The sequence below is a fragment of the Hypomesus nipponensis genome, chromosome 15 (assembly GCF_054491055.1).
Source record: "Hypomesus nipponensis isolate SF chromosome 15, ASM5449105v1, whole genome shotgun sequence".
NCBI lineage: Eukaryota > Metazoa > Chordata > Actinopteri > Osmeriformes > Osmeridae > Hypomesus > Hypomesus nipponensis.
The window spans coordinates 4,930,467-4,953,355 of record NC_140375.1 but is presented as its reverse complement, the minus strand read 5'-3'; the positions used below and the strand labels follow the sequence as shown (position 1 = coordinate 4,953,355).

The 22,889-nt window shown below is 47.3% G+C and overlaps 3 protein-coding genes across 5 annotated transcripts; 2 read left to right on the top strand and 1 right to left on the bottom strand.

Moving 5' to 3' along the window:
- Positions 1-345: 345 nt before the first annotated feature.
- Positions 346-7,793, top strand: taf15 (TAF15 RNA polymerase II, TATA box binding protein (TBP)-associated factor). Of its 3 annotated transcripts, none has more exons than XM_084674937.1 (16): positions 346-487; positions 1,380-1,413; positions 1,674-1,707; positions 1,830-1,896; positions 2,030-2,123; positions 3,229-3,323; positions 3,639-3,798; positions 5,272-5,306; positions 5,842-5,874; positions 5,989-6,098; positions 6,184-6,313; positions 6,404-6,514; positions 6,631-6,718; positions 6,929-7,008; positions 7,101-7,254; positions 7,417-7,793. In XM_084674937.1, the coding sequence occupies exons 1-16, from the start codon at positions 478-480 to the stop codon at positions 7,454-7,456; spliced, it is 1,275 nt and encodes a 424-aa protein (XP_084531063.1). In that variant the 5' UTR covers positions 346-477; the 3' UTR covers positions 7,457-7,793. The 3 variants fall into 3 exon arrangements, with proteins under 3 accessions (XP_084531063.1, XP_084531065.1, XP_084531064.1); XM_084674939.1 differs by having other exon boundaries at positions 347-487; positions 3,229-3,260; XM_084674938.1 differs by having other exon boundaries at positions 347-487; positions 3,229-3,293.
- A 482-nt stretch (positions 7,794-8,275) lies between these two features.
- mmp28 (matrix metallopeptidase 28) lies at positions 8,276-17,396 on the top strand. Its single transcript, XM_084673821.1, has 8 exons — positions 8,276-8,483; positions 9,573-9,646; positions 10,123-10,319; positions 12,732-12,953; positions 13,335-13,580; positions 15,685-15,831; positions 16,076-16,243; positions 16,374-17,396. The coding sequence occupies exons 1-8, from the start codon at positions 8,346-8,348 to the stop codon at positions 16,769-16,771; spliced, it is 1,590 nt and encodes a 529-aa protein (XP_084529947.1). The 5' UTR covers positions 8,276-8,345; the 3' UTR covers positions 16,772-17,396.
- Positions 17,397-18,147: 751 nt separating this feature from the next.
- fam124b (family with sequence similarity 124B) lies at positions 18,148-22,501 on the bottom strand. The gene is made up of 4 exons (XM_084673820.1): positions 22,217-22,501; positions 21,289-21,320; positions 20,226-21,019; positions 18,148-19,603 (listed from the first exon to the last, which is right to left on the bottom strand). The coding sequence occupies exons 1-4, from the start codon at positions 22,285-22,287 to the stop codon at positions 18,875-18,877; spliced, it is 1,626 nt and encodes a 541-aa protein (XP_084529946.1). The 5' UTR covers positions 22,288-22,501; the 3' UTR covers positions 18,148-18,874.
- Positions 22,502-22,889: the final 388 nt, after the last annotated feature.

The following is a 22,889-nucleotide window of genomic DNA, read 5'->3' as shown; positions in this document are numbered from 1 at the left end:
TTATTTTCCTTTTAGCATGAATTTACATATTGCAATACTTTTATCCATACTGAGTGTCATCATTTGTAGATGGTATATTTACACTTATGTTTAGATATATGATGCAGGAAACATCAACACTATCCATGGTATCTTCTCAAAGTGAGAAGACAAAAACGGCGCTATGGATCATACCATTTGTGGAGGGGTAATACATAATGGTGGATAATTCGTAAGAAATGTATTAATTATCTTAGTACATAGCATGATATGGTGTCTGAGTATTGTTAAAAGTCTGTGCATGAGACATATCAGAGATAATGAGGTTTCATTCATCATCTTTACAAATGTAACGGATGAACTTCAGTTGGTCCATCCCACCATCGGGTTAGAGTTCATAAGTGCCGCAGTGTGTGCGCTGTCTGCGCTTCTGTTGCTGGGTTTTTAATTTGTGGGAAAGTGATTCATCGGATATTTTAAAACAACGCAAAAAGAAGAATGGCCTCGGGTGAGATCATATATTATCTTGAGGGGATATTAAATTAGATAGATATGTTTCCATTATAGAAAGGTGTCGAAGAAAGCTACCGAGACACTGGTCCAGCCAGCAATGTAGCCTAGCTAGCCGAAGTGGATTTCAGGCGCGACCAAGCTAGCTGGCTAACATTAGTTAGCTTGCAAGAATCAGTTCCACTGCCTCGATTTCTAGAGGAAATTAGCCTCTTGTAAACATTCATTTTACTTTCACTTCTTTAAACCGTGTTTGCTGTGAATTATTACAAATTATCCACTTATAGCGTGTTTTATTTTGCCAGGTGTATTTTGTCTTTATGGATATGGCCATTTATTCTAAAAAATGGACCGCCATTTCTCTCGTGCAGAGTAGCGTGGTGTGGTTTAGCCGACAGTAGTTAAGCTAGCCACCTCTTTGGTAGTTGATCGGCAGCTAGCTAGCACTAGCAAGCTATGGGGAGAGGCCTGTGCTTTCTGCCTTTTTATTGCCAGCTAGCAATGGTTGCTATTTCCGCCATTGTTGTATTTTGACAATTTATATCGGCTGTTTTTAGTGCCACCGAATAACCTAAACGGTGTCCAGTCAATTAACTTAAACAACAACATGTTAACAAGACTCCCAAATTCGCGACGACCAGGGCTAAGCAAGGTTATCCCGAATTACCACTCCGATGTTTGCCTCCAATAGAGCTAACTGCTGGCTATCGTCATGAATGAGCAAACAGGGCTCTAGAAGAGAGACGTTAGCCAACTATCTTGTTTAGTTGTTGAAGTTAGTTGTTGGTTATTATATATATATACACGGCTAACAAGTAATGGCTACCACCATATAATTAATTTGGCTTCGGTGTAACTTATTGCATTTCTTCTGTTTATCTTCTGTACAGATTCTGGCTACGGTCAGCATGGCGCAGCACAAAGGTAACACTAACTCGACTGACGTTGTTTTCAGGCTAAACACATTGATGCCCATTAGCTATTATCGCACATCAAAATCCTAGTTTGAGTGTTTCTAGCCATCCAGGAAGTTTTTATACGGTCCATGAAGTGGATAACCAATGGGCCATTCAAGCCTTTTTGTTTTGAGAGCAACAATTAATTGTAGGCGTTAACCTAATGCTCAACTGTACAATTTGACTGGATGTTGATGCTTGACTAACTAGATTACTTTCTCTTATTAGCTATGGATCATATGGCACTCAGCAAAGTGGCCAGGTATGTGTAATCATCCTTAACCCCATAACGATGGGATGTCATAATTTTGACTTGTCATCAAGTTCAGTAGAAAATGGGTTGGAGAATTCTCACTCCTTTTTAAATAAATGTTTGTTTTTCAGGGCTATGGTCAAGGAAATGGTGGTGCTTCTTATGGTGCACCAGGCTACAGCAGCTATGGACAACCTGGTATGATAAACTACATCCGTTTGAAGAATGTTATTGTGAATCCTATCATGCCTCATGCTCAATGTCTTTATGCAATCCATATCTAGACTGTACTTCAGCCTGAACCTTTCTCATGTTTCTGATTGTCTTCCAGCTGAGGGTTATGGCCAGGCGACACAGGGAGGTTATGGACAGACCCCGCCTGCCTTCGATAGCTATGGACAGCAGGGCTCTGACGCCTCGTCTGGGTGAGTCTGACTGGACACTCACTAGTGAAGCCTCTTGGATCGGATTTCAATGCTGAAATCAGTCAAAATAAGTTCAATTAAACCACCACACGTAGCCTTGTGAAAGAAAAAAAGGGAACTCTTCCAGTTGGCACATCATTTGACTTGCATGCACCTGAGGTAAATGAAGGTGTCAGTGGGATGACATCACAGCACACGCTGGTGGAGTTGGCTTGGTCCTAGCGTTGAAAGGACAGTTCACCCCAAAGTCAAAAATATTGTTTTTCATCTTGCATGTAGTGCTATTTATTCATCTAAATCGTTTTGGTGCGAGTTTCAGAGTTGAGGAGATATTGGCTGTAGGGATGTCTGCCTTCTCTAGAATAAAATGGAACTTTGCTTGTGGTGCTCAAAGTGGGGCAGGAATGCAAACTCGACAGCATTGTCTTTCCAGAAATCATGACCCAGTTATTCAAGGTAATCCACAGACCTTGTGAGCAGTTTCATGTAGGAACTATTTTTCTACCAAACCACACCCGCCAACTGTATGCCATGCTGAAGGAAGCGTGACTCTTGTTTCTGGGGATATCTTGAGTAACCTCACTGTTGTTTCATTTACAAGTTTCCCCAAATGTTTGAATTTTAATTAAAAAATGTTGGCCCTTTTGAGCAACTCAAGCAGAGTTCTATTATATTTGAGAGAATAATATTCATGCATTCAAGAACACTACACACTTGAACAATTGGCATCTGGTAAAATGCAGTGTCTCAACTTTACAAAACATTCTCGTATTAGGTTTTGTTTAATGCATTTACCAAATTCATTGGTCTGGATTACTATACATTTAGTCATTTAGCAGACGCTCTCCTCCAGAGCGACTTACAGCAAGTACAGGGACACTCCCCTCCGAGGCAAGGAGGGTGAAGTCATTTCTGGTCACAGCGGGTAATTGATCCAGCAACGTTCTGATTACTAGCCCAATTCCCTCACCGTTCAGCCACCCGATTTCCATGAACTGCATATTGATTTGTCTTGATTGAATGAACGTTGAGCTTCCTGGTGGTGCCAGTGTGCTGGCCCTGCTAGTCTGCTGTAAAATAAGGGTTTGATCTTTTCCTCCTTTAGGTATGCCGACAAGACTACGTCATCATCTTACGGTCAGCCTGGGTCACATGGCCATTCTCAAGGAGGTGGTTATGGAAGACGGGATGACAGTTACGGTTAGAATATGTATCACTAGTTTGATATATACTAACCTGGAGTCGCCTCTACAGTTTGGATCACTTGTTTCAGCAAAAAATCTCTGCGCCTGTTGGACTGATCATGAACAAAACACGAACTGTAGAGACAACTAGCCACCCAAATTTCTATTCCATTTAGTTGCATGCCATCTTAATGTTGTTAAACGTGATTAGGCCCATTTGGAACCTGAATGAATGATTATGAATGACGTCTGAATCACTTGCTGTAAAACGACCAGGTGTGACTCCAGCCAGTGTCGTGATGTGTGTGTGTGTGTGTGTGCTGTTCCCCAGGTGAGAGCGGCCAGGCCAGGAGGTATGGAGGAGAGGACAGCGGCTCTGACAGGTCTGAGGGCTATAGAGGCCGGGGGCGCGGGGGCTACGACCGTGGCGGTTACGAGCGCGGGGGAGGATACGAGCGCGGGGGAAGAGGCGGCCCTCCTTCTGGTATGGGGTAAGTCCCAGAGCGCGACCGCCCGACAGGTACTCCACACACCATCCTTGGCAGACATCCTCGCGCATCGCATGCTAGCCCATCCACTCTCACTTCACCCATACACTGGTGCCTCACCCTTTTGTAGACCCTCCCCCCCGCCTCCCTGCCACCACCATCTCCACTTTATACTCTGTATTCTACATAAACATTGCATTCTACATGAACACTCCAATGGAATGTCTTCTCATTCATAGACTTGCATGCAGAAATTGTCATGTTCTGTCTATCTGAAGGTAATCCTTGTAAAACTGGCAGGATCTGAGTGATATGATGTGCTGAACTCTCTGCCGCTGATATCTATGACCCCCCCCCCCTCCCCCTGAAGGAATGAACTCTGCACATTAGACTTACTTGTGTCCTGAGGATTCATCCACTTCACTCAAGAGTGCTCCAGTCTCCAGTCTTTCTACGGATTAAGTGCTGTAGAAGGTGACCTTTGGGACATTTAGTCCCCCTACTGGGATCGGTTGATTCTGCTTTGGCTTTGGTCAAGGTTGAGGCTAGGTCCCACTGTCATTGTCTGAAATGCATGAGAATCACCTTTTCTTTGTGGTTCTGGGATGCAGTGTACTTGGCATTTGAGGTCATGCAGAGTAGATATAGCACTACCCTCACAGTTAGGTCTCATGGAATCTCACAGGACAACCACATCAGATCAGCAGGTACTTCAAATACTGGAGCTGACCACGACCCTGCTTAGATCCGTCATGAGTTCCAGCTGCTCCTCTGCCCAACAGATGTCATTGACGTAACGCATGTCGGCTGCCTCTGTGCTCCAGTCAGAAGTAGCTCACCACAAACGCTTGGGTTCCACTTGTCCCGAGACTTTGCCTTGAGATCCTTCATGAACAGCTAAAACCCATGTCCACGTGTGATCTGTTCTTGGGGGGGAAATGTTCAGCCACAAAACTGGAGCACTATCTCAGCTTACCTGTACAGTATCAACATATTTGAGTGTTATATATTTGACATGGCCACATGTATTGTTAACATGGATCTACATTTTACACTACAGGTTTCAGAGTGAATGAAATAAAACTTGGACCTCAGCTAATGGAGCTCATATAAGCACTCAATGGAAGAGCATTCGACTAGTCGAGTGCCTCAGACTATTACCATTCAGACTTTATTATTCAAAACAAAGTTGGCTAGGCACCAACTGTTTATTTCTATCCAATTTGGTCTCCAAAACAACTCAAATCAGTCCTGCTCACCATAAGGGCCGCTTCTCATCAGTTCAATAGCAGTCGTTCTACCTGTAGTCTGACCATTGATCTATACTGTCCAAGACTAACACATTCCCTCGTGTGAGCCATCTCCACCGTAGTCACACACTGGGGCAGGAGTGCTTACTGGTGGGGATGTAGGGGAGCTTTGAGCTCTGTTGGGGACAAAGGAAAGCCATCATTTCTCCCAATTTTTCCTCTGCAGAGGTGGTGACCGTGGTGGCTTCAAAACTTTCGGTGGTAAGTGACGAGCATCAGAACTGTCTCGGTGGGGGAGGAAACATGATTAGACAAAAAAAAAAACATAAGAAGGAAGTTTTGAAGAAGGAAGTTTTGAAATGCCACCGTTTTCTTGTCCAATCCCAAGGGACTCCACCCAGTGTTCTTAGGGGGAATTCTCATAAATGCTCTTCAGATCTTTAAGCACATGGAGCCAGAGTTGTTAAATAATGGTACTGATTGCATGAAGACATGGTTTGACTGTAAATTCCTGAGGATGAGAGGTTTGCCTATGGCGAAGAAGGAAACTTTCTAGACCTGGAAAGATTTGGTGGTTTTACCTTCTCTAAACTACTCCCAAAATATAATTGTGCTCATGTTGCAAGATGCTGGTATATGATGTTACTCTCAACTGCAGCAGACAGCCCTGTCAAGATGTAGAATTGGCACCGTTTGATATTGTTAGGCAGTGATTTGGATCTGTTTTTATACAAGTGACTCCTGAGTGTGTAGCTCACGTCTCTCCCCCCTCCCACCCCTCTCTGCTCTGTTCCAGGTCCACGAGACTACGGCTCCAGGGACGACCAAGGTGAGTGTCACACCCAGAAGAACCTGGAGCCACCGGGAAGTCACCCAAGTCCAGAAGGTTCCGGTCGCCAAGGTCACTGGTCGTTGTAACACATCTGTCCTGTCTGGTCCACAGCTGGAGATCAGGACAACTCTGACAACAACACCATCTTCGTCCAGGGCCTGGGGGAGGAAGTGACGCCCCAGGAAGTGGGCGACTACTTCAAACAGATCGGGATCATCAAGGTGTGGTGTTGGGACTCGTCAACCACTTTCTGCCCCTCCTGACTGCGTACCCCCCATCTCTAAACTCTTGTTCCCACGTTTGCAGATGAACAAAAAGACCGGTCAGCTTATGATCAACCTGTACTCTGACAAGGCTACCGGCCGGCTGAAAGGTGAAGCCACCGTCTCGTTCGATGACCCTCCTTCTGCCAAAGCGGCCATCGACTGGTTTGATGGTAAGTGCCCCTGTAGTCACAGATCCAGACAGTGACAGGGAAAAGCATGAAGGCAAGTGTGCTAACAAATGTCCTCCCTTTTGTATGTAGGTAAGGAGTTCAAAGGAAAGCCAATCAAGGTGTCTTTTGCCACCCGGAGGGCGGAGTTCACGCAGAGGGGTGGAGGAGTAGGAGGAGGCCGGGGAGGAGGCCGAGGAGGAGGTCTGATGCTTCATATGTCAAGTTGAATGAAATGTGACCTTTAAAATTATATATATATATATTATTCATGTAGACTAGTAACTAACCTTTGTAGTCTTCTCCTCTCCCTCCCTCAGGATTCAGGGGACGTGGCTTTGGTGGTGGTGGTGGTGGTGGGGGACCTAATTTTGACATCAAAGGAGGAGACTGGCCTTGTCCCAATAGGTGTGTGAGGAAATCTGCTGTCCTGTGTAGAACTAAACATCACCCAAGCCTCTCCAGGAGTTGGCTGATATTTCAGTGCTCATCTGACTTTGGGAGGGGTGTTTTAACATAATAGCTGGTCCAGGGGTAGAGGCTGCTGGGGTTGTCATAGTGACGAGGTCTAACCCTAATGAGTTTTTAACCAGCGTTTTCCTCAAACTGCCCCCTCAGTTCTTGTGGCAACATGAATTTTGCCCGGAGATACGAGTGCAACAAGTGTGGCACGCCTAAACCTGGTGACAGCGGAGGAGGTATGACATCAAAGAGCACACGCCGGCGTCATGGGACGGGGTGAGCAGCAGATGTAATGCGCGTGTGTGTGTGTGTGTGTGTGTGTATGAAGATCGCGGAAGCAGAGGAGGATACGGAGGTGACCGGGGCGGTTACAGGGGGGGCAGAGGAGGCTACCGCGGAGGGGACCGCGGAGGTGACCGCGGAGGCTACGGTGGCGGCGGCGGAGGAGGCTACGGAGGAGGAGGCTACAAGATGGGGGGAAGGTAGGATGCCGGGACGATTCCTCATAAGCGGCCTTCTGTCCACAGGGGGGCGTCATTGCAGAGATTTGGTGTGAAATGTAGCTAGTGTCATTCCATCAGCTGACTTGGACTCATGTTTATTCCCCCCCCCCCCCCCCCCCTTTTTTTGTTGTCTTTCCTCAGAGGGGATCATAGAGAAGACAGAAGAGACCGGCCATACTAAACATTCATATTAAGACCCTCCAGCCCAGGGTCTAACGAGTGGGGAAGAGGCAGGGGACAGAATGATTCACATACCTTTCATTGCCATAGCATCCCACATTTGCGCTGAGGGAAGGTGTGACTACTGTGAAAGGACTTTTGGGCTGATGGGCAGTGTTGGTGTATTAGGCAGGGTCAAATGTCATTTTTTTTTTGTTTGTTTCTTTTAATTTCCCTAATTCTAGGTCCAGACATTGTGAGGTAGACTTCGTATCATTGTTTTGTAAGATTGAAAGGAACTGTTTTACTTGGGTTTTCTTTTTTCCAAATGATATTAAACTGTTCTGATCTTAAAAGGTGCTGATGTCCAGTTTGATCTTTTCTTTTGCTATAGCAAGATTGGGGCAGATTCAGTGTTTACATATACTCCATGTCAACTAGCCCATCTGATTGTGCCAGAAGCAGAGGCGTAGGCCTGGGTAGGCACAGACCTACCCAATTTGTTCTAAGGGCTACCCAAAAATGAAAATATCTCCGAAAAATTATGCACGGGTACTCATCGCAAAGTAAATAAGAAAACAAACTGAAAAGATAGCTATCCATATTTGTCTAGGCCTACCCAAAAATATTATTCTGGCTACGCCCCTGGCCAGAAATCTAATTAAATGTCAAAAGACTTGGTTAAGATTATAAAGGAAAATTGACATGGCATTTAGCCTTCAGGCTTCTTGCAGCTGTGCAGTGGGGGGCGGAACTAGATTTTCACTGTAATGGGAGGGCGAGTTGTACATTGGAGGGGATAACGCACTCTTACAAGTCCATGTTCTTGTCTGAAGTAACAGATGTGTCGTTCTAGTTCACATCATTGATTATGTCCTCTGGTGCGCATATCGTATTGCAAGTGTCATACAATGAATATACGAATTTTTCTGGATCAGTACAAGTTGCGAGATATCTGCGAACTGTTAATATTGGCAGCGCTTTTTCTAATCAAATTAACTAATTGTTCACCCTTGAAAACTGACGTGTGGAGCGAGAGCGAAGCAGAGGTAAGTTGTTGTGAACACAGTACTTGTATTACCTACCCATAAAATGTGTTTTTGGTGTATTTGTTGTGTAAATCATGGTCTGATTCGTTTTGTTATGTTGAGATTTGTGACATTTAATTGAAAGTGAAATTACAAATTCATTTTACCCAAAACGTATTGTGAAATTAACGCTTTAAATGGTTATTGGGAGTTCTCTGTTGAACTTGTAAATGTAGTGCCAAACACGAGCTCATAACACTTACTGTTGAGTAATGGAAACAATGGTCCACCGTAACTTTGGAACGACGTTGTCAACAAGTAGGTTTATTTCCCCCCCGTCCACTGCCACATCTGTAATTATCTCTGAACCTGTCCGTGCGTAACACGGCGCGTAGAACCTGAAGACGGAGAATCTAGGGTTTATATGTCCTAGTGAAGATGGGTGGTCCACCAAGTTCCGCTTGCTGCTACTTGACTGCGAATCTGCCACAATGACTCATGACGAGGAAAAAAAAGAAAAAACCCTCTGGTTTATGGGCCAGAACTTCCCTTTAGAGCATGTAGGATATTGGTAACACTTTAGGATAATAGTCCGTTCTTAACGAGTAGCTATGCAGGACGTAATGGGTAGCTCTACATTAACACCGAACTTAATACTTTTAACTAATATGGAACCAAAATTAACTAAGCAGTAAGTAGCCTAATGGCAAATTTAGTACAAAGGTAGTTCCTTGGTAGGTATTTGATTATTAATAAATAAATATATCCTCAGTGAGAAGTAGGCCTACTTGTGAACTATGACCAATTAAGAAAGAATAATCAATTAGGCCTACTTTATTATTATGGGACACGTCCCCCCCAATATTTGATCATACTGTATGATTATGCGGGCAATCTCGATGTGACTTAGTAGCCTACTTCGTTCTGCAGCTCATAAAATATCAAATTCCGGCCGGTCCATTTTCTAAATCTAGTCGACTTGCCTTACAATTACAACACATTAACGAAACCTATGTAGTCGTATGAAGTTCGGTGTTAATGTAGAACAGTGTAACACATGTATTTCCCATAGATGCAGATACAGCTGTAAATCATATGCATAAATTGCAGGGGTTCTTGGAGAAATATGGATACCTACATGAAGACCATGCCCACAATGCTGTGGAGATCCAGTCAGCAGTCAGGTAGGGTCTTGTCTAGATTTGTCCCTGGCTCAGTGTGGTCTGACCCTGACAGGATGTGTTCACACCTTGTCTGTTTCTCGTCACATCACCTGTTCACTCCATACATGTATTTATTCCATCTTTAAGAAAAAGTTTGTCCTATACGTTATCAAGACTGAGTTAACTTCTAGAAGCCATGTTAGGTTGTGGAAATGGTGAGCCAGATGGTAATCAGACTGAGTCATGCTGCCCAAAGTCCTCAAGGGGGTCAGCCTGCCAGCCAGGGATCCATGTTCAGGGGCTTAATGTCTGCCAGTAAATAACTGCCTTACAAGTCACTGCACAGGGCCTGCCACACTGGAATTTGAACCACCCGAATAACCCTGTAGATAAACACTAACTTCCAGTGTGAATCCTCACATCTTAACACATTTGCCCAAATCACCAGCGAAATGTTTTTTCGCTGGTTTGTGAGAGAGTTACGTCCTTCTGCTCAGGGAGTTCCAGTGGCTTTCCCACCTGCCCGTCACCGGACGGCTGGACGGCCCCACGCTGAGGCAGATGGGAGCGCCACGCTGCGGGGTCAAGGACGACAGCAGCCATCAAGTCTGGGCCCAGAGGGTCAACAACATCTTCACAGGAAGTGGAGCTCCTTCCAAGCCCACACTACGCAAGAAACGTTATGCTGCGCCAGGTATAGTGTGTGTGTGTAAGGGAAGAATCACTTTGGTTTCATATTGCTCCCTGTGTGTGTGTAGTGTCTGCTGTGGTTACAGCTCATAAACTCCTGACGGCTGTCTGGGTGTGTCGTCTCCTGTCCTGAAGCAGGACTAATAGCACCATGGGGTGTAATTTAGGCAGAAGTGGTGTTTGATGTTACACGCGTCCGCCCCTGGCCAGCTCTGTGGGCACACCCGCTCACCCATCCCAGGGTCCAGGATGCTGTCTGGCCCCCAGCCTGTCCTTGAGCACATCCAACATGACAACTTCCAAATAGATTTACTTGTGACTACTAGTGCAACACGTATGTTCATTTGTTCAGCAAAACCCAGTGGCCCCTCTTGTTGACAATGTTTTCTCATGGCCGTGTGATGTGTTCACCAAATGAAACAGTATGATTGCGCCACTGGTTCTCCATGGTCTGTTGAGGTATTTGGTGCCGGCTGGCTGGGTTCATCCAGTCCATCCAGTAGTTCCCAGCGGTGTGGCAGCAATGTCAGGTCCCCAGGGCTGCCTCCCCAGGACTGCCTCCCCAGGGCTGCCTCCACGCACAGTTCAGCCCCGCCTGAACTGTGAACACTCTACATTCCAACCTGTCACGGGGGGGGGGGAGAGATGGGGAATTGGCTAATACTCTGGGAATGCATCCTTGAGAGTGAATGCTCTCTGTTCATGTCTGTACCTGAGACCTGCCATCTGCTACTGGCCTGGTAAACACAAACACAGCCTCACGCGACCCAAGGTTGCTGTCAAGGTTCAAAGTGTGACACCAAGTCTAAACACAAAGTCTGATGCTAGATACTGTTACACCGTCATGAGGAAGTTCATTCCTACCTCAAATATAAGGTGTCAGTGTGCAGATTTGAGTCTGGTTCACATTAGCCTTTTATATCAGGAAGTACCAGTGTGAGGATAGTTATCCAGCCCCACTCAGCAGTTAATGTTGGGGTTTTGAAAGTCTGCTTTCATAGTTTTGCTTTGTATAGAGGTCTTGCTATTGAGCACGAAATAGGAAAACCTCACACGTATATTTCCAAAGGGCTCCTGTGTTCACACCGGCTAGAGAAATCTTTCCAACGTTCCCTGGGATATTTACTGAAGCTACATTCCATCCTCCTGGCCCAAGATAAGCAGCTTGGGGTTGTGATTATTCTGTGTGCTTGTGTGAGGTGTGTAACTGTACATTGACCTCTTCTGGCAGAGGTGCTTCCCAAGTTCAATTCAACAATCAAAATGGAGATAAGACATTTTTGGACTGAATACTCCTCATAGATCGGTGTGGATGGTCTTGCGTCGCTAGTCCTGAGAGGCCTCTGTCTGATCATGCTGTCCCTTCTCTTTCAGTCTGACCAGAGATTGGAGCTCCAAGCCTGTTTGACTTATGTGTGCTCTACAACACTGCAACAGCCCCGCTCTCTCTCTGCACCTCCAGTGTTCTCTATAAACAATGACTATTAGCTCTCCGGTAATCTGTCACTTCCTACAGCATGAGGGCTTTTCCTCACAGGGCACAGGCCTAAGTACTTCCATGAGGGAAGTCATGGAATGTGCTCTTTATCGGACTTTTGCCTCCTTTGCCGTCTTTTGGGACAGAGGTTTAGCAGAGCTAGGAATAATCATCTGGGAAGATGTATACACACACACCCGTGTACACACACACACAGACACACATCATATCTCAGTGACATCATGGTCAAACCCATGTTTGCTGGCATGGTCAGTTTATCTCCTCATCTGGCTCCAGGATACAGAGAGCACTCAAGTGGCCCCTGATGGTCTCACCACGTCCAGGCGTCAGAGGAGATCTCTCAGACATGTGCCCCCCCCCCCCCCCCCAGACACGCTGCTCTGGGCTGGGAAAACCTGGCACGCGGTCTCCATCGAGCTCCGTTAGCCGTTACTGTGTCCTGGAAGGGTGTTTGTTTACGGTTGTTATTGGTCTGCGGGGTGTGGGGTTATCTTTAGTGATCTATAGGTGCTACATTGTGTAATCTCCGGTGTACAAAGGGGAGTTATGGTTTGTTAAGGATGAAGAGGACTGCATCTCACGCCCAGCGAGCGTGGGTTAGGGTGTGCAGATGTGTTATTATGTCTAAGTCGGGAAACCACGGACACGTGTTGAAGCAAATTATTTACCGAACATTGTAGTCAACTAGGCCTTGTAGGTTTACTCCTAGAGAGAGCTAACATGGTTCACATCCTATCATTTCTCAAGCCGCTGTTTAAGAGGCCCCTGTGGTGAAGAGGCGTGATGTACAAGCTGCAACACAGGCACAGAAAAATACCTTCTGTATGAACTGCAATTCAGTGTGCATGTAAGTTACAAAACCACCACCCCCCCTCCCCTTCTCTCTCTCTGTCGCTCTGTGTCTCTTGCTCTGAGCAGGTGAGAAGTGGTACAAGCACCACCTGACGTACCGTGTGGTGAACTGGCCCCAGCAGCTGGCCCCGGGCCCTGTGAGGCTGGCGGTGCGCGCCGCCTTCCAGCTGTGGAGCGACGTGTCAGGCCTGGTGTTCCAGGAGGCCACGCAGGGCCCCTCTGACATTCGCCTGGCCTTCTACGACGGCGAGCACAACGACGGGACGAGCAACGCCTTCGACGGCCCCGGTCAGCTTGCTGGTGGAAGGGAGTAAAAGCAGGGCTTACTCTTCGCCAATTTCTTCCTCCGGTCCCTCTGTCTGACGTGCTCCTCTCTCTCCCTCTCTCCCTCTCTCCCTCTCTCCCTCTCTCCCTCTCTCCCTCTCTCCCTCTCTCTCCCTCTCCCTCTCCCTCTCTCTCCCTCTCCCTCTCCCTCTCCCTCTCCCTCTCCCTCTCCCTCTCCCTCTCCCTCTCCCTCTCCCTCTCCCTCTCCCTCTCCCTCTCCCTCTCTCCCTCTCCCTCTCCCTCTCCCTCTCTCTCTCTCTCTCTCTCTCTCTCTCTCTCTCTCTCTCTCTCTCTCTCTCTCTCTCTCTCTCTCTCTCTCTGTCTTTGTCTCTCTCTCGTTCTCAGGGGGAGCTCTCGCCCACGCCTTCTTCCCGTGTCGCGGGGAGGCCCACTTTGACATGGCAGAGCGGTGGACGCTCAATAGCCACAAGGGTCACAACCTGTTCATGGTGATGGCCCACGAGATCGGCCACACCCTGGGGCTGGAACACTCGCCCGTCCGCCACGCCCTCATGTCACCGTACTACAGGAAGCTGGGGCGTGGCCTGGTGCTGAGCTGGGATGACATCACTGCTGTGCAGCAGCTTTATGGTGAGGGGGTTCTCATTGTATTTGTACTAATGCTGGGCCTCTTTCTTTTCATTTGTAAAAAAAGGTTGTGATGAGTTCTGTCAAACATGAACTTTCAACTATTTGCAGAGAATTAAAAAAACAAAAACAAACTAAACTAAATTAAGACCAGCTGGGATTAGCATTCTTTGAAAACCATTAACCCTCTTCTATATTTCCTCAGTGCACTGTACCAATGACACCACGTGCACACCCTCAGTTGACCTGCTAGCCATGCCATGTGAGATATATGTTGTTGTCCTTGGGTGGCAGCAGGATATAGGAGGACCCGTCCCTACATCTTCACTCTGTACACGTCTTTATGGAGGGAACAAATGGAGGATCTATGTCGAGTGATTTTTCTCTCCCCCCTGGCATGTGGGAGACAGGTTCCCACATGCTGTTGTTTAGTGAGGTAGTGAGGAGTCAAATTGATTCTCCTCAGGCATGTATACAGGAATGTCTGGATGGTTATGGAACAGACCTTTTTGGATTCAGCTCTGAGCCTGAGATCTAACTCCCGGAGTCTTGTAGCCGGTCAACTTCCAGATGTCCAACCCCGTTTAATAAATCCTAAAGCAGAGCTCCGCTCCTGGATAGCTCTGGGCATCAGCACCTACAGAGGGCTGGGCTGGGTGTTGTGAGATCAAAAAATGTGTGCTTGTGTGAGATTGTGGGATTGGAGCAGTAATCTCTCCTGGTGCTGGCACTGTGGAAACATAGGAAACAGATGTCTGCTGGCATGAATACCTATACACTACCAGTCTGACCCCAGTCCTCCCAGGCTGCATTGAAGGAGGGCAGGCTGGATGTGTCGCACACACACACACACATGGCTGGCTTTGTTTCCATGTTGGTTAATTGTAGTTTTGAGGGTTTCATATTTGTTATGTATTGAATATTTGCATCCTTTTCGTCTTTTATTAGCGCTCTGTGTGTGGGATCGGGTGGGAGGTGGAGGGTCGGGTCTCTGTTTACGTCGAGATAAAGACACTCAACTCTGGGGGTCAGTGTAGTGTGTAAACCGGTATATGTGTCTGTCCTCTGGGATGCTGATATCATCCACTCCTTAAATAAATGTTTGCTCGGCGTCTTGCAAACAAACGGCGTGTGACGCTCAGTGCCACCGTCTCCCCTCTTAAGAGGCAGCATTGGGAGTTGAGTGAGTGGGAATGTTCGTCATGTTGCATCCACTGTTTTTGCCAATGCTATTCATTACTCATTCCGTTGATGCTGTGCGTTTGCGTCTGTCGCTGTCCGCTGCGCAGCGAGCAAACCATTTCCTGAAAAGCACCACCAAAATCTCACCCAGTTCCTAATGTGGGGGAAATGTGTTTGTCTTTCCACTCTGAAGCCCGACTGTTTTCGATGCTTAGTCAAACTATGTGCGTCTCACAGCAGTATGAGTCTCTTTCTGAGGCTGGGAGTGGTGAGTGTTGAGAGCGCTGTGCTCTGCATGTGTTGAGAGTGCTGTGCTCTGCATGTGTTGAGAGTGCTGTGCTCTGTGTGTTGAGAGTGCTGTGCTCTGTGTGTTGAGAGCGCTGTGCCTTGTGTGTTGAGAGCGCTGTGCTCTGTGTGTTGAGAGTGCTGTGCTCTGCATGTTTCTGTGGCTGGGAGGGGTGAGTGTTGAGAGCGCTGTGCTCTGTGTGTTGAGAGCGCTGTGCTCTGTGTGTTGAGAGCGCTGTGCTCTGCATGTGTTGAGAGTGCTGTGCTCTGTGTGTTGAGAGCGCTGTGCTCTGTGTGTTGAGAGCGCTGTGCTTTGCGTGTGTTGAGAGCGCTGTGCTCTGTGTGTGTTGAGAGTGCTGTGCTTTGCGTGTGTTGAGAGCGCTGTGCTCTGTGTGTTGAGAGCGCTGTGCTCTGTGTGTTGAGAGCGCTGTGCTCTGTGTGTTGAAAGCGCTGTGCTCTGTGTGTTGAGAGCGCTGTGCTCTGCGTGTGTTGAGAGTGCTGTGCTCTGCGTGTGTTGAGAGCGCTGTGCTCTGCGTGTGTTGAGAGCGCTGTGCTCTGTGTGTTGAGAGCGCTGTGCTCTGCGTGTGTTGAGAGCGCTGTGCTCTGTGTGTTGAGAGCGCTGTGCTCTGCGTGTCCACAGGGAAGCCTCCCCAGGGTCGAGCTGTCAGGCTGCAGAGTGGTGCCCTCAGCTCCGCCCTGCTGAAGTGGGAGCAGGCCGAGGTGGAGGCCGGTGCTGGTTCAGCGCTACCCCTCTACTGCCAGGGGGGCTTTGATGCCATCACCACAGGTCAGTCTCTGGTCAAACCCTCAACCGTATACATCAATGGTAAAAGTTGTTAATTCGCATTGCATGGATTGAAGTAAGCATGGTGAAAACAGCGGTTACAGTCTGGTGTTGTGTGTGTCTGCTGGTGTCCTAAATGGTGTGTGTGTCTGCTGGTGTCCTAAATGGTGTGTGTGTCTGCTGGTGTCCTAAATGGTGTGTGTGTCTGCTGGTGTCCTAAATGGTGTGTGTCTGGATGTGTCTTCAGACCAGACTGGGACAGTGTTCATATTCCGGGGCAACCTGTTCTGGAAGGTGTCCCCTGAGGGGAACGCCAGCGCCCCCCTCCCTCTCCAGCAGCGCTGGCCCCACCTCCCTCTGACCATCGAGGCCTCGGCCTTCTCCCCTCTGGACAACAAGTGGTATTTCTTCAAAGGTTTGTCTATGTCTCTCTCTGTCTCTCTCTCTCTCTTACATTCGATCCAGTCTTATCCTATTACATTTCTAAGTACAGACAGGGCAAGCAGCCGTCTTAGACAGAACTGGTCCTCTCTGTCCCGCTGCAGGGAAGCGTGTGTGGCGTTACTCCACCCTGGGCTTGGACGCGGGCTTCCCCAAGAAAAGCAGCAAACTGGGCTTGCCGCACCACCCAGACTCAGCCTTCTACTACGACCCTCTGGGACACCTGGTCCTGTTCAAGGGCTCCCGGTACTCTGTCCTCAACCTGGGCCTGCTCTACCTGGAGCCCTACTACCCCCGCAAGCTGGGGGACTGGACCGGAGTGCCCCAGGGCACCAATGGGGCCCTGACTCGATCGGATGGGTGTCTCTACTTGTTTAGAGAGCAGCAGTACTGGAGGTTTGACCCGGTGAAGGTGCGTGTGACCAGAGAGGGCCAGTGGGTCCAGGATTTAGCCTGGATGGGCTGCAGGGTGAGCTCTCAGCAGGGTAATGACATCCTCTGACCAGAAGGTGGCGGCTTGAGAGGTACTAGCAGCGTGCAAGACTGTTCTCCAGAGTTTAGATGGAACTGTTGGCCTGGATTGCTCTTTCAGGATTATGATTGATAATAAAGCCAAGCACTAACCAAGAATAAGCAATGTTCGGATGGATGAACATATTGACACCTATACTGTATGTGTAACTCCTCGAAACCTTGCTTCATTTCTTACAATCTTTGGGTAACTTTATCACGTTTTTGATTTAATGTTGAGTTACCATTATATTACAGAAGGCACTTGGATCAGTTAGTAAGACTGTGGAATGCTGTCTTGTAAGTTTTATGAAGATGAATGAGGGTACTGGGACAGCACATCTTGCCTGTAAATGACCTTTGTGACCTTGTGGTTCTGGTGTTCTGGGTGTGGATGCATGTGTGACGCCTCTGGAACAGTGCTGCCTCCTCATGGAGGAACATCTGACTCGTGACTTCCTGACAACATAGCAACCTTGTTCACATCAGTTTAAGTGATGTGTTAGCTATTGGTTAAAGTCACACATAGCATTTCTACTGCATGCAATATAATAAGAATATGGTCATGAAAATTATTACGCATGGAAATAATTTATTAAACAAATACATATATTTTTTGTCATTTTGAGCGACACATGATTTACCAAAATATCAAACTCAAATTTTAGGTTGATATATTACCAATATGAACAGTAAAATGTTTTTTGAGTTCAAACCCTGATACTGTGTGTAACCGATTCACAGAATGTAAACATGAACTAATACTTTCAGAAAGGTTGTGAAAATACTTTAGCAAAGAAGAAAATATCACTTAATTAAATATATTGTTTCTGTTGGAATAAAATCAGGGAACAAAGATAAATATTTTTGAAGTATGTCTGGATCTAGCGGCCGAACATCTTCAAATCAATTCATGTGTGCATTGTGTAATGGCGTTATTTGAAGCTATTGACAGATTCATATGACATTTATCAACAGGATTCATATTCAAGTGTCTGTTTAGATGCCTGTTGTAAAAACCAACCTAGCTTGGAGAAATGTGCTTGACAGATGAAGAAAATAATTGTATATATTATTAATAGAACAACAGTACAGTCATAATTATAGCGCTCTCTAAAGTTCTCTAATTGGAGAATCTCTAATTAGAGCAACAAATATTTGGGGTTATATTGGTGGTGTCTACCATCAGAAGTCTGGTATTCCTTCACTAAATAAATTATTTGTTTTGGCAGTCTAGTCCACACAATACCAATGTTTTTAGCATAACATTAAAAAACTTTGTCCAGAATGTGGCACCTTAGCTAACAAGGCTAGCTAGTTAAAGGTTATCCACAGTGCTTGGTTGTTGGTTGTACATCACATGGGTAGCAGTGATGAAACCAGTCTAACACCACACGCACCAGCCCTTACAGCTGCTGAATATGAACACACATCTTTACCTAAGTCATGGTAAAAACACATACGTTAAGAAATAAAATCATTGTCTTCAAAAATTCTCTCTAGGCATATTTTGAGCTGAATATCTCTGTTACACTGTCCTAATCCAATCTGACATCCCACACCATGTCACAGCTATTTTATATATAGATGTTGTCATATGTCTAGATTTATTGATCTAAATACACTGCACATACCATATGACTAGCCTACTGACATTTTCTGGATAGGCATATTCACTTCAGGAAGGTTCTTTCTAGCTCTAAGCTCTAAGAAAGAAAAACAGTACATTGATATTGAAGCATCACACTGCTGAAGTTTGTGTTTTCCTCAGTCGTCTGCCTATCTGCCTATTTTGTAAATATTTGCGGATTAGATGCAACTTGCTCTGCTGGGCTTGGGAAACTTAGTAATGTGTTAAATGGCTACATTTCATGTGGAGTGAGACCAAAAAATGTACTTGCGGCAAAACACTGCACAGGCCCAACAATTCGGGTGACAAGCCACTCCATCTTATAGATGGAACAAATGTTTGGACACCAAGTAAGGAACGTTCCTTGAGAAATGATGTATCTGGTCACCTTAAGTTACACCCATGCTGTCAAAGGAACACTGACTGTGGAAATTGAGTTTCGACTACACCACACTGCACAGGAGGTCAAATAAAGAACTCATCTAGGGGCTCTCGGCTGTGTGTTTGTGGTGGCAGGAGTTTAGTTTGAGTTGGGGTCTCTGCAGTAGCCCTCTCCACACACCCTCTGGGGAGGGACTGGCCACTAGTCCTGCTGCCAGGGCTGTCTCTGGCTGGGGAGCCTGCCTGGTGCCCTGGGCTCCCCCAGGTCCTGGGGGCGCTGTGGGGGGGCGTCCCTGGCAGACAGTCACTCAGCTCCCTGGCTAGGCTCTCCAGGGCTGAGGCCCCCACAGCTGCCGGTCTTTCAGAGTTGGGGGTCACAGTCATGGGCAATTCTGAGGCAGCTGCCGAGGTGACCGGGATGCCTGTGTCCACGTTGGTCTCTGGCTCTTCCTCAAGCAGTAGGCGGGACAGGAAGGGCCGGGCAGGGGAGTCTTGGGGGCTGGTGGCCAGCAGGGCGGGGCTGCTGCGCTGGGAGGAGTAGCAGGAGCTGCCTGGGGGGGTGCTGCAGCAGCTGTCTGAGCCCAGGCTCTCCCCCCCACCCTGGGGTCCTCTGGTCAGCCTCTCCACTCCTGGGTCGGTGCGTGGCCGGCACCCTGGCCGGGTCAGGGGGGCGGGCTGGCTGCAGGGCCGCAGGGTGTTGGTGGAGGAAGGGGTGGACCCTGGACTCCTCAGCTGGCCTCTGGGGGAGACGCTGGGGCAGGTGAGGGGGAAAGCGCAGGTCGGGGGCAGCTGGGACTTGTCAGGAGCTTTTACCTGGAGACACACACACACAGGGAGGAATGTTCGTTTATCATGGTAAAAGTATTTAACAAACTTAAGAACTATATCTGACTGCATGTTTTCCCTCCTTGCTTGATTTATAGGACACTACATAAAAAAAAATCCTGATAAGTCATAAAATGCGGGTCTCTAGATTGAAAGGATTTTACGAGAGAATCTGATACTGTATTTAGCCCTGATACCTTGAGGGAAACCTTCTGAGGGTGAAGTGAAACAGTTTACAAGGTGGGAAAACCGTATATATCTGTCAGTGCACACATAAACTAGTATTCGCATTCCACTGTAGGTGATGAGATGTCAAATCTGTGGCATAGCAGAGAGATAATCATAGAGGATATTCCTGTGGCTTCACGGGGAGACTGAGGAACCTCAGGGAGAGACTGAGGTTACACATCATTTGCCATAATTATCGACCTCAAAAACCAAAGGAAAGAAAAAGGAGGCCTGCCAACTCCGCATGGCTGTGCGTGCGTCACACTGCACGTTGGAACACAAATGCAGCGGAACGGCAGCAGAAAGGACACAATGGAGTGGTGCTGCGACCCAGCGTAGAACCGTTTCAGATAGGTACAACAGAGCTTTCAGACCCCGCTACCTGGAAGAGGACCTTGTTGCCGTCCAGATCCTCCGTCTGCCAGCGGGTGGCGCTGATGGGCGTGCAGGGGTTGGGCAGCAGGGGCACCAGCTGGCCTATTTCCTCCACTCTGAACTGCAGGACGGCCGAGCCGCAGGGCTCAACCCTCGTCCCCGGGGACAGCTGCTTGAGAGCCAGCTGGAGGCAGAGGCCTGGCTCTGTGTGGAGCGTGAACCAGCAGAACCCCGTCTTCTGCTCCTCCGCCTGCCTCTGCAGCACCGTCTCGTACAGGCGCACCGCATCCTCAAAGTTGTCGTAGCCGCTGTAGAGGGTCACCCGGAGCATCTCCCCTCCACAGTGCACCGGCCGCACGCCCCACACCGGCATCCCCGTGCCCAGGCTGTAGAAGTCGCGGCTGGGCAGGAGGTAGGGCCTCAGCAGGGCGTTGGAGGGGGACGTGGAGGAGGTGATGTGGACGCCTCCCGCCCTGCCTCCGCAGCTCTCCGTGTGGTGGTACTGCCAGGGGGGGCGCTGGAGGAAGTCCAGCACGCGCAGGATGCGCTCCTCGCCGTACGCCTCGTGCAGGAAGATGGTGACGGCCAGCGAGGGGTAGCCCGCCACGGGGCACAGGCGGGCACGGGCGTAGTCGCGGAGGGGGCAGGCCCTCTCGGACACATGGAAGACGTGCAGGCTGGGGCACAGCCAGCGCAGCAGGCGGTCCAGGGTGTGCTGGAGCAGGAGGGAGTCTCCTGGGTTGGCCAGCAGGTGCATGCTCATCAGTAGTGGTGCCGGGGTACACCATGGCTGGACCTCACCTGTCAACAGCACACAAGGGAAAGAGGGGGAGGTGCAGGGATGATTAGACACAGAGCAAGGGGTAGGGAGGGGTTTAGGGTTAGACAGAAGGGTTGCGTGTGGTGGGGTTAGCCAGGCACAAAGAGGGGTTAAGGGAGGATTAGGGTTAAAAGAATGAAGCTCAGCTGGCAGCAACACACAGGAGAGAGGGTTAATGGATAGATAGGATTCATGGGCACGTGTAATGAGAAACACTAAAGCAATGTTACCATACCAATGTTACACTTACTGCTTGGAGATGACATTTTACTGCAATCGGATCTAGGGTGAAAAACAGAGAGCAAAAATATTTGAAAGCCAAATATTACACAGCTATTCATTAAATGTATCCACTTAGTAACAAAAATGAAAGACTTGAAATAGTTTAGACTGATTAGCTCCATCTAACCATGTGTCCCCCTCTCGCGGCGGTAGGTGGAAATATTACACCCAAGTTACCATGACAACAGTTACCGAGAGAGCCGTTTGTGCTGTCCTTGCAAGCAACAACAAAGAACAATTGATAGAAACTTTTTATTTTACTCCTACATTTTAACTTGTGTAATTGGTGTGTAGCCTATGCTGTTTTGGATATTTCTATTACTGTGTAATCTGTTTTAGCTCTAGTTGTATTGATGTGTGTACAGCTATAAGCTATATTTTTTGCAGGGCCTAGCTTTCTTAACTGACTTATGCAAGCTGTATGTATTCTATCATTAAATAACTTGTGCCCATCACAGGATATTGAAAAGTAAACTTTTTTTACGCACAGAATAACTTTCACACTTAAAAACGAAACCTTAAGATCCTGCAATGTCAAATGTGTTTGTAATCATGTTAAAACGCCAGAGTAGTAGCTAGGACTTTTTACAGTCTAGTGATGGTGTACAATACTAGAGGCTTTACTGGTATACAGTGTATGCACTTTATCAGAAAAACGCTGACATTGACATTGAGATTGCAGAGAAGGCTTTTAGCTAGCGTTAATTATCTTGCAATATATCTTTATCACAATACTGTACTGTACATCACAATGAAACGTAATTCTGGCCATTAGCTAAAGTTACACAATACATAAAAAGGTAATTGTGTCAATGAAACTGTTGCCTTGGATACTACAAACTCAGTTTGCTCTTTATGACTAGTCGCTAGTAGCTACACGAGCATGCAAAACTTACTCTGCAGTCTCAGCTCCTGAATCCACGTTTTCATCATTCGTTCCGTTAAGCAGAATCGATCGTCGCAGCATTATCCAAAGTAACTGGGTTGCTACAGTGCCATCAAAATCAAGTTACTTAAGCCTTAAGCAAACATTTTGATTGTCGTCCCAATCTCTACAGTAGTAGGCTAGCCACTAATCTCTAGCTAGCTAGTATTTTCTTCCCAACTACTGGGACAGTGACGTCATCGACAAAAGTACCGTTATCTGTCTAGTAGTCCATGTTATGGTCATTATGTTATGAAATTTTGAGGCTAAATACAATTACCTTAAAGTTTTTTTTTAAAGCAGCTGTACAAAGCGGATGAAAATCAAAGGATGAAGTGGCATGAATCATATTTAGGGACAAAGTGGACAATAGCAGCAGATGGCATGAACAGACAAAGGAGAAGTCCAGACGCCGTATTATGGAGAATTTAAAGTGCAAATGAGGCAAATATAGCGACCTCCCAGTGAATTTACCTTGAATCACCGAAAAAAGAGGACATCGTCTGCACCTTATTTTAAGAGTCTTTAATCCTCCTAGCTCTAAGTATATGACTAAGTTATTAGTGTAGGTTACAATCGCTTTAGCATTCTAATTCTTCATTCTAATGAATTTTCTTTCATAGTTTTTGTTGTTAGCTTTGGTT

What these genes read in the sequence shown, in the direction of transcription:
- taf15 (XM_084674937.1), top strand. An exon ending in AAGACGGGATGACAGTTACG is followed by an intron (nt 3,324 to 3,638) that starts GTTAGAATATGT and finishes GCTGTTCCCCAG; the next exon opens with GTGAGAGCGGCCAGGCCAGG. An exon ending in GACTGGCCTTGTCCCAATAG is followed by an intron (nt 6,719 to 6,928) that starts GTGTGTGAGGAA and finishes CTGCCCCCTCAG; the next exon opens with TTCTTGTGGCAACATGAATT.
- mmp28 (XM_084673821.1), top strand. Translation starts at nt 8,346, where the DNA reads ATGAATATACGAATTTTTCTGGATCAGTACAAGTTGCGAGATATCTGC. An exon ending in GGAGCGAGAGCGAAGCAGAG is followed by an intron (nt 8,484 to 9,572) that starts GTAAGTTGTTGT and finishes CATAAATTGCAG; the next exon opens with GGGTTCTTGGAGAAATATGG. An exon ending in GAAACGTTATGCTGCGCCAG is followed by an intron (nt 10,320 to 12,731) that starts GTATAGTGTGTG and finishes TGCTCTGAGCAG; the next exon opens with GTGAGAAGTGGTACAAGCAC.
- fam124b (XM_084673820.1), bottom strand. Translation starts at nt 22,287, where the DNA reads ATGCTGCGACGATCGATTCTGCTTAACGGAACGAATGATGAAAACGTG. An exon ending in TCAGGAGCTGAGACTGCAGA is followed by an intron (nt 21,321 to 22,216) that starts GTAAGTTTTGCA and finishes TTTTCACCCTAG; the next exon opens with ATCCGATTGCAGTAAAATGT. An exon ending in GCAACAAGGTCCTCTTCCAG is followed by an intron (nt 19,604 to 20,225) that starts GTAGCGGGGTCT and finishes GTGTGTCTCCAG; the next exon opens with GTAAAAGCTCCTGACAAGTC.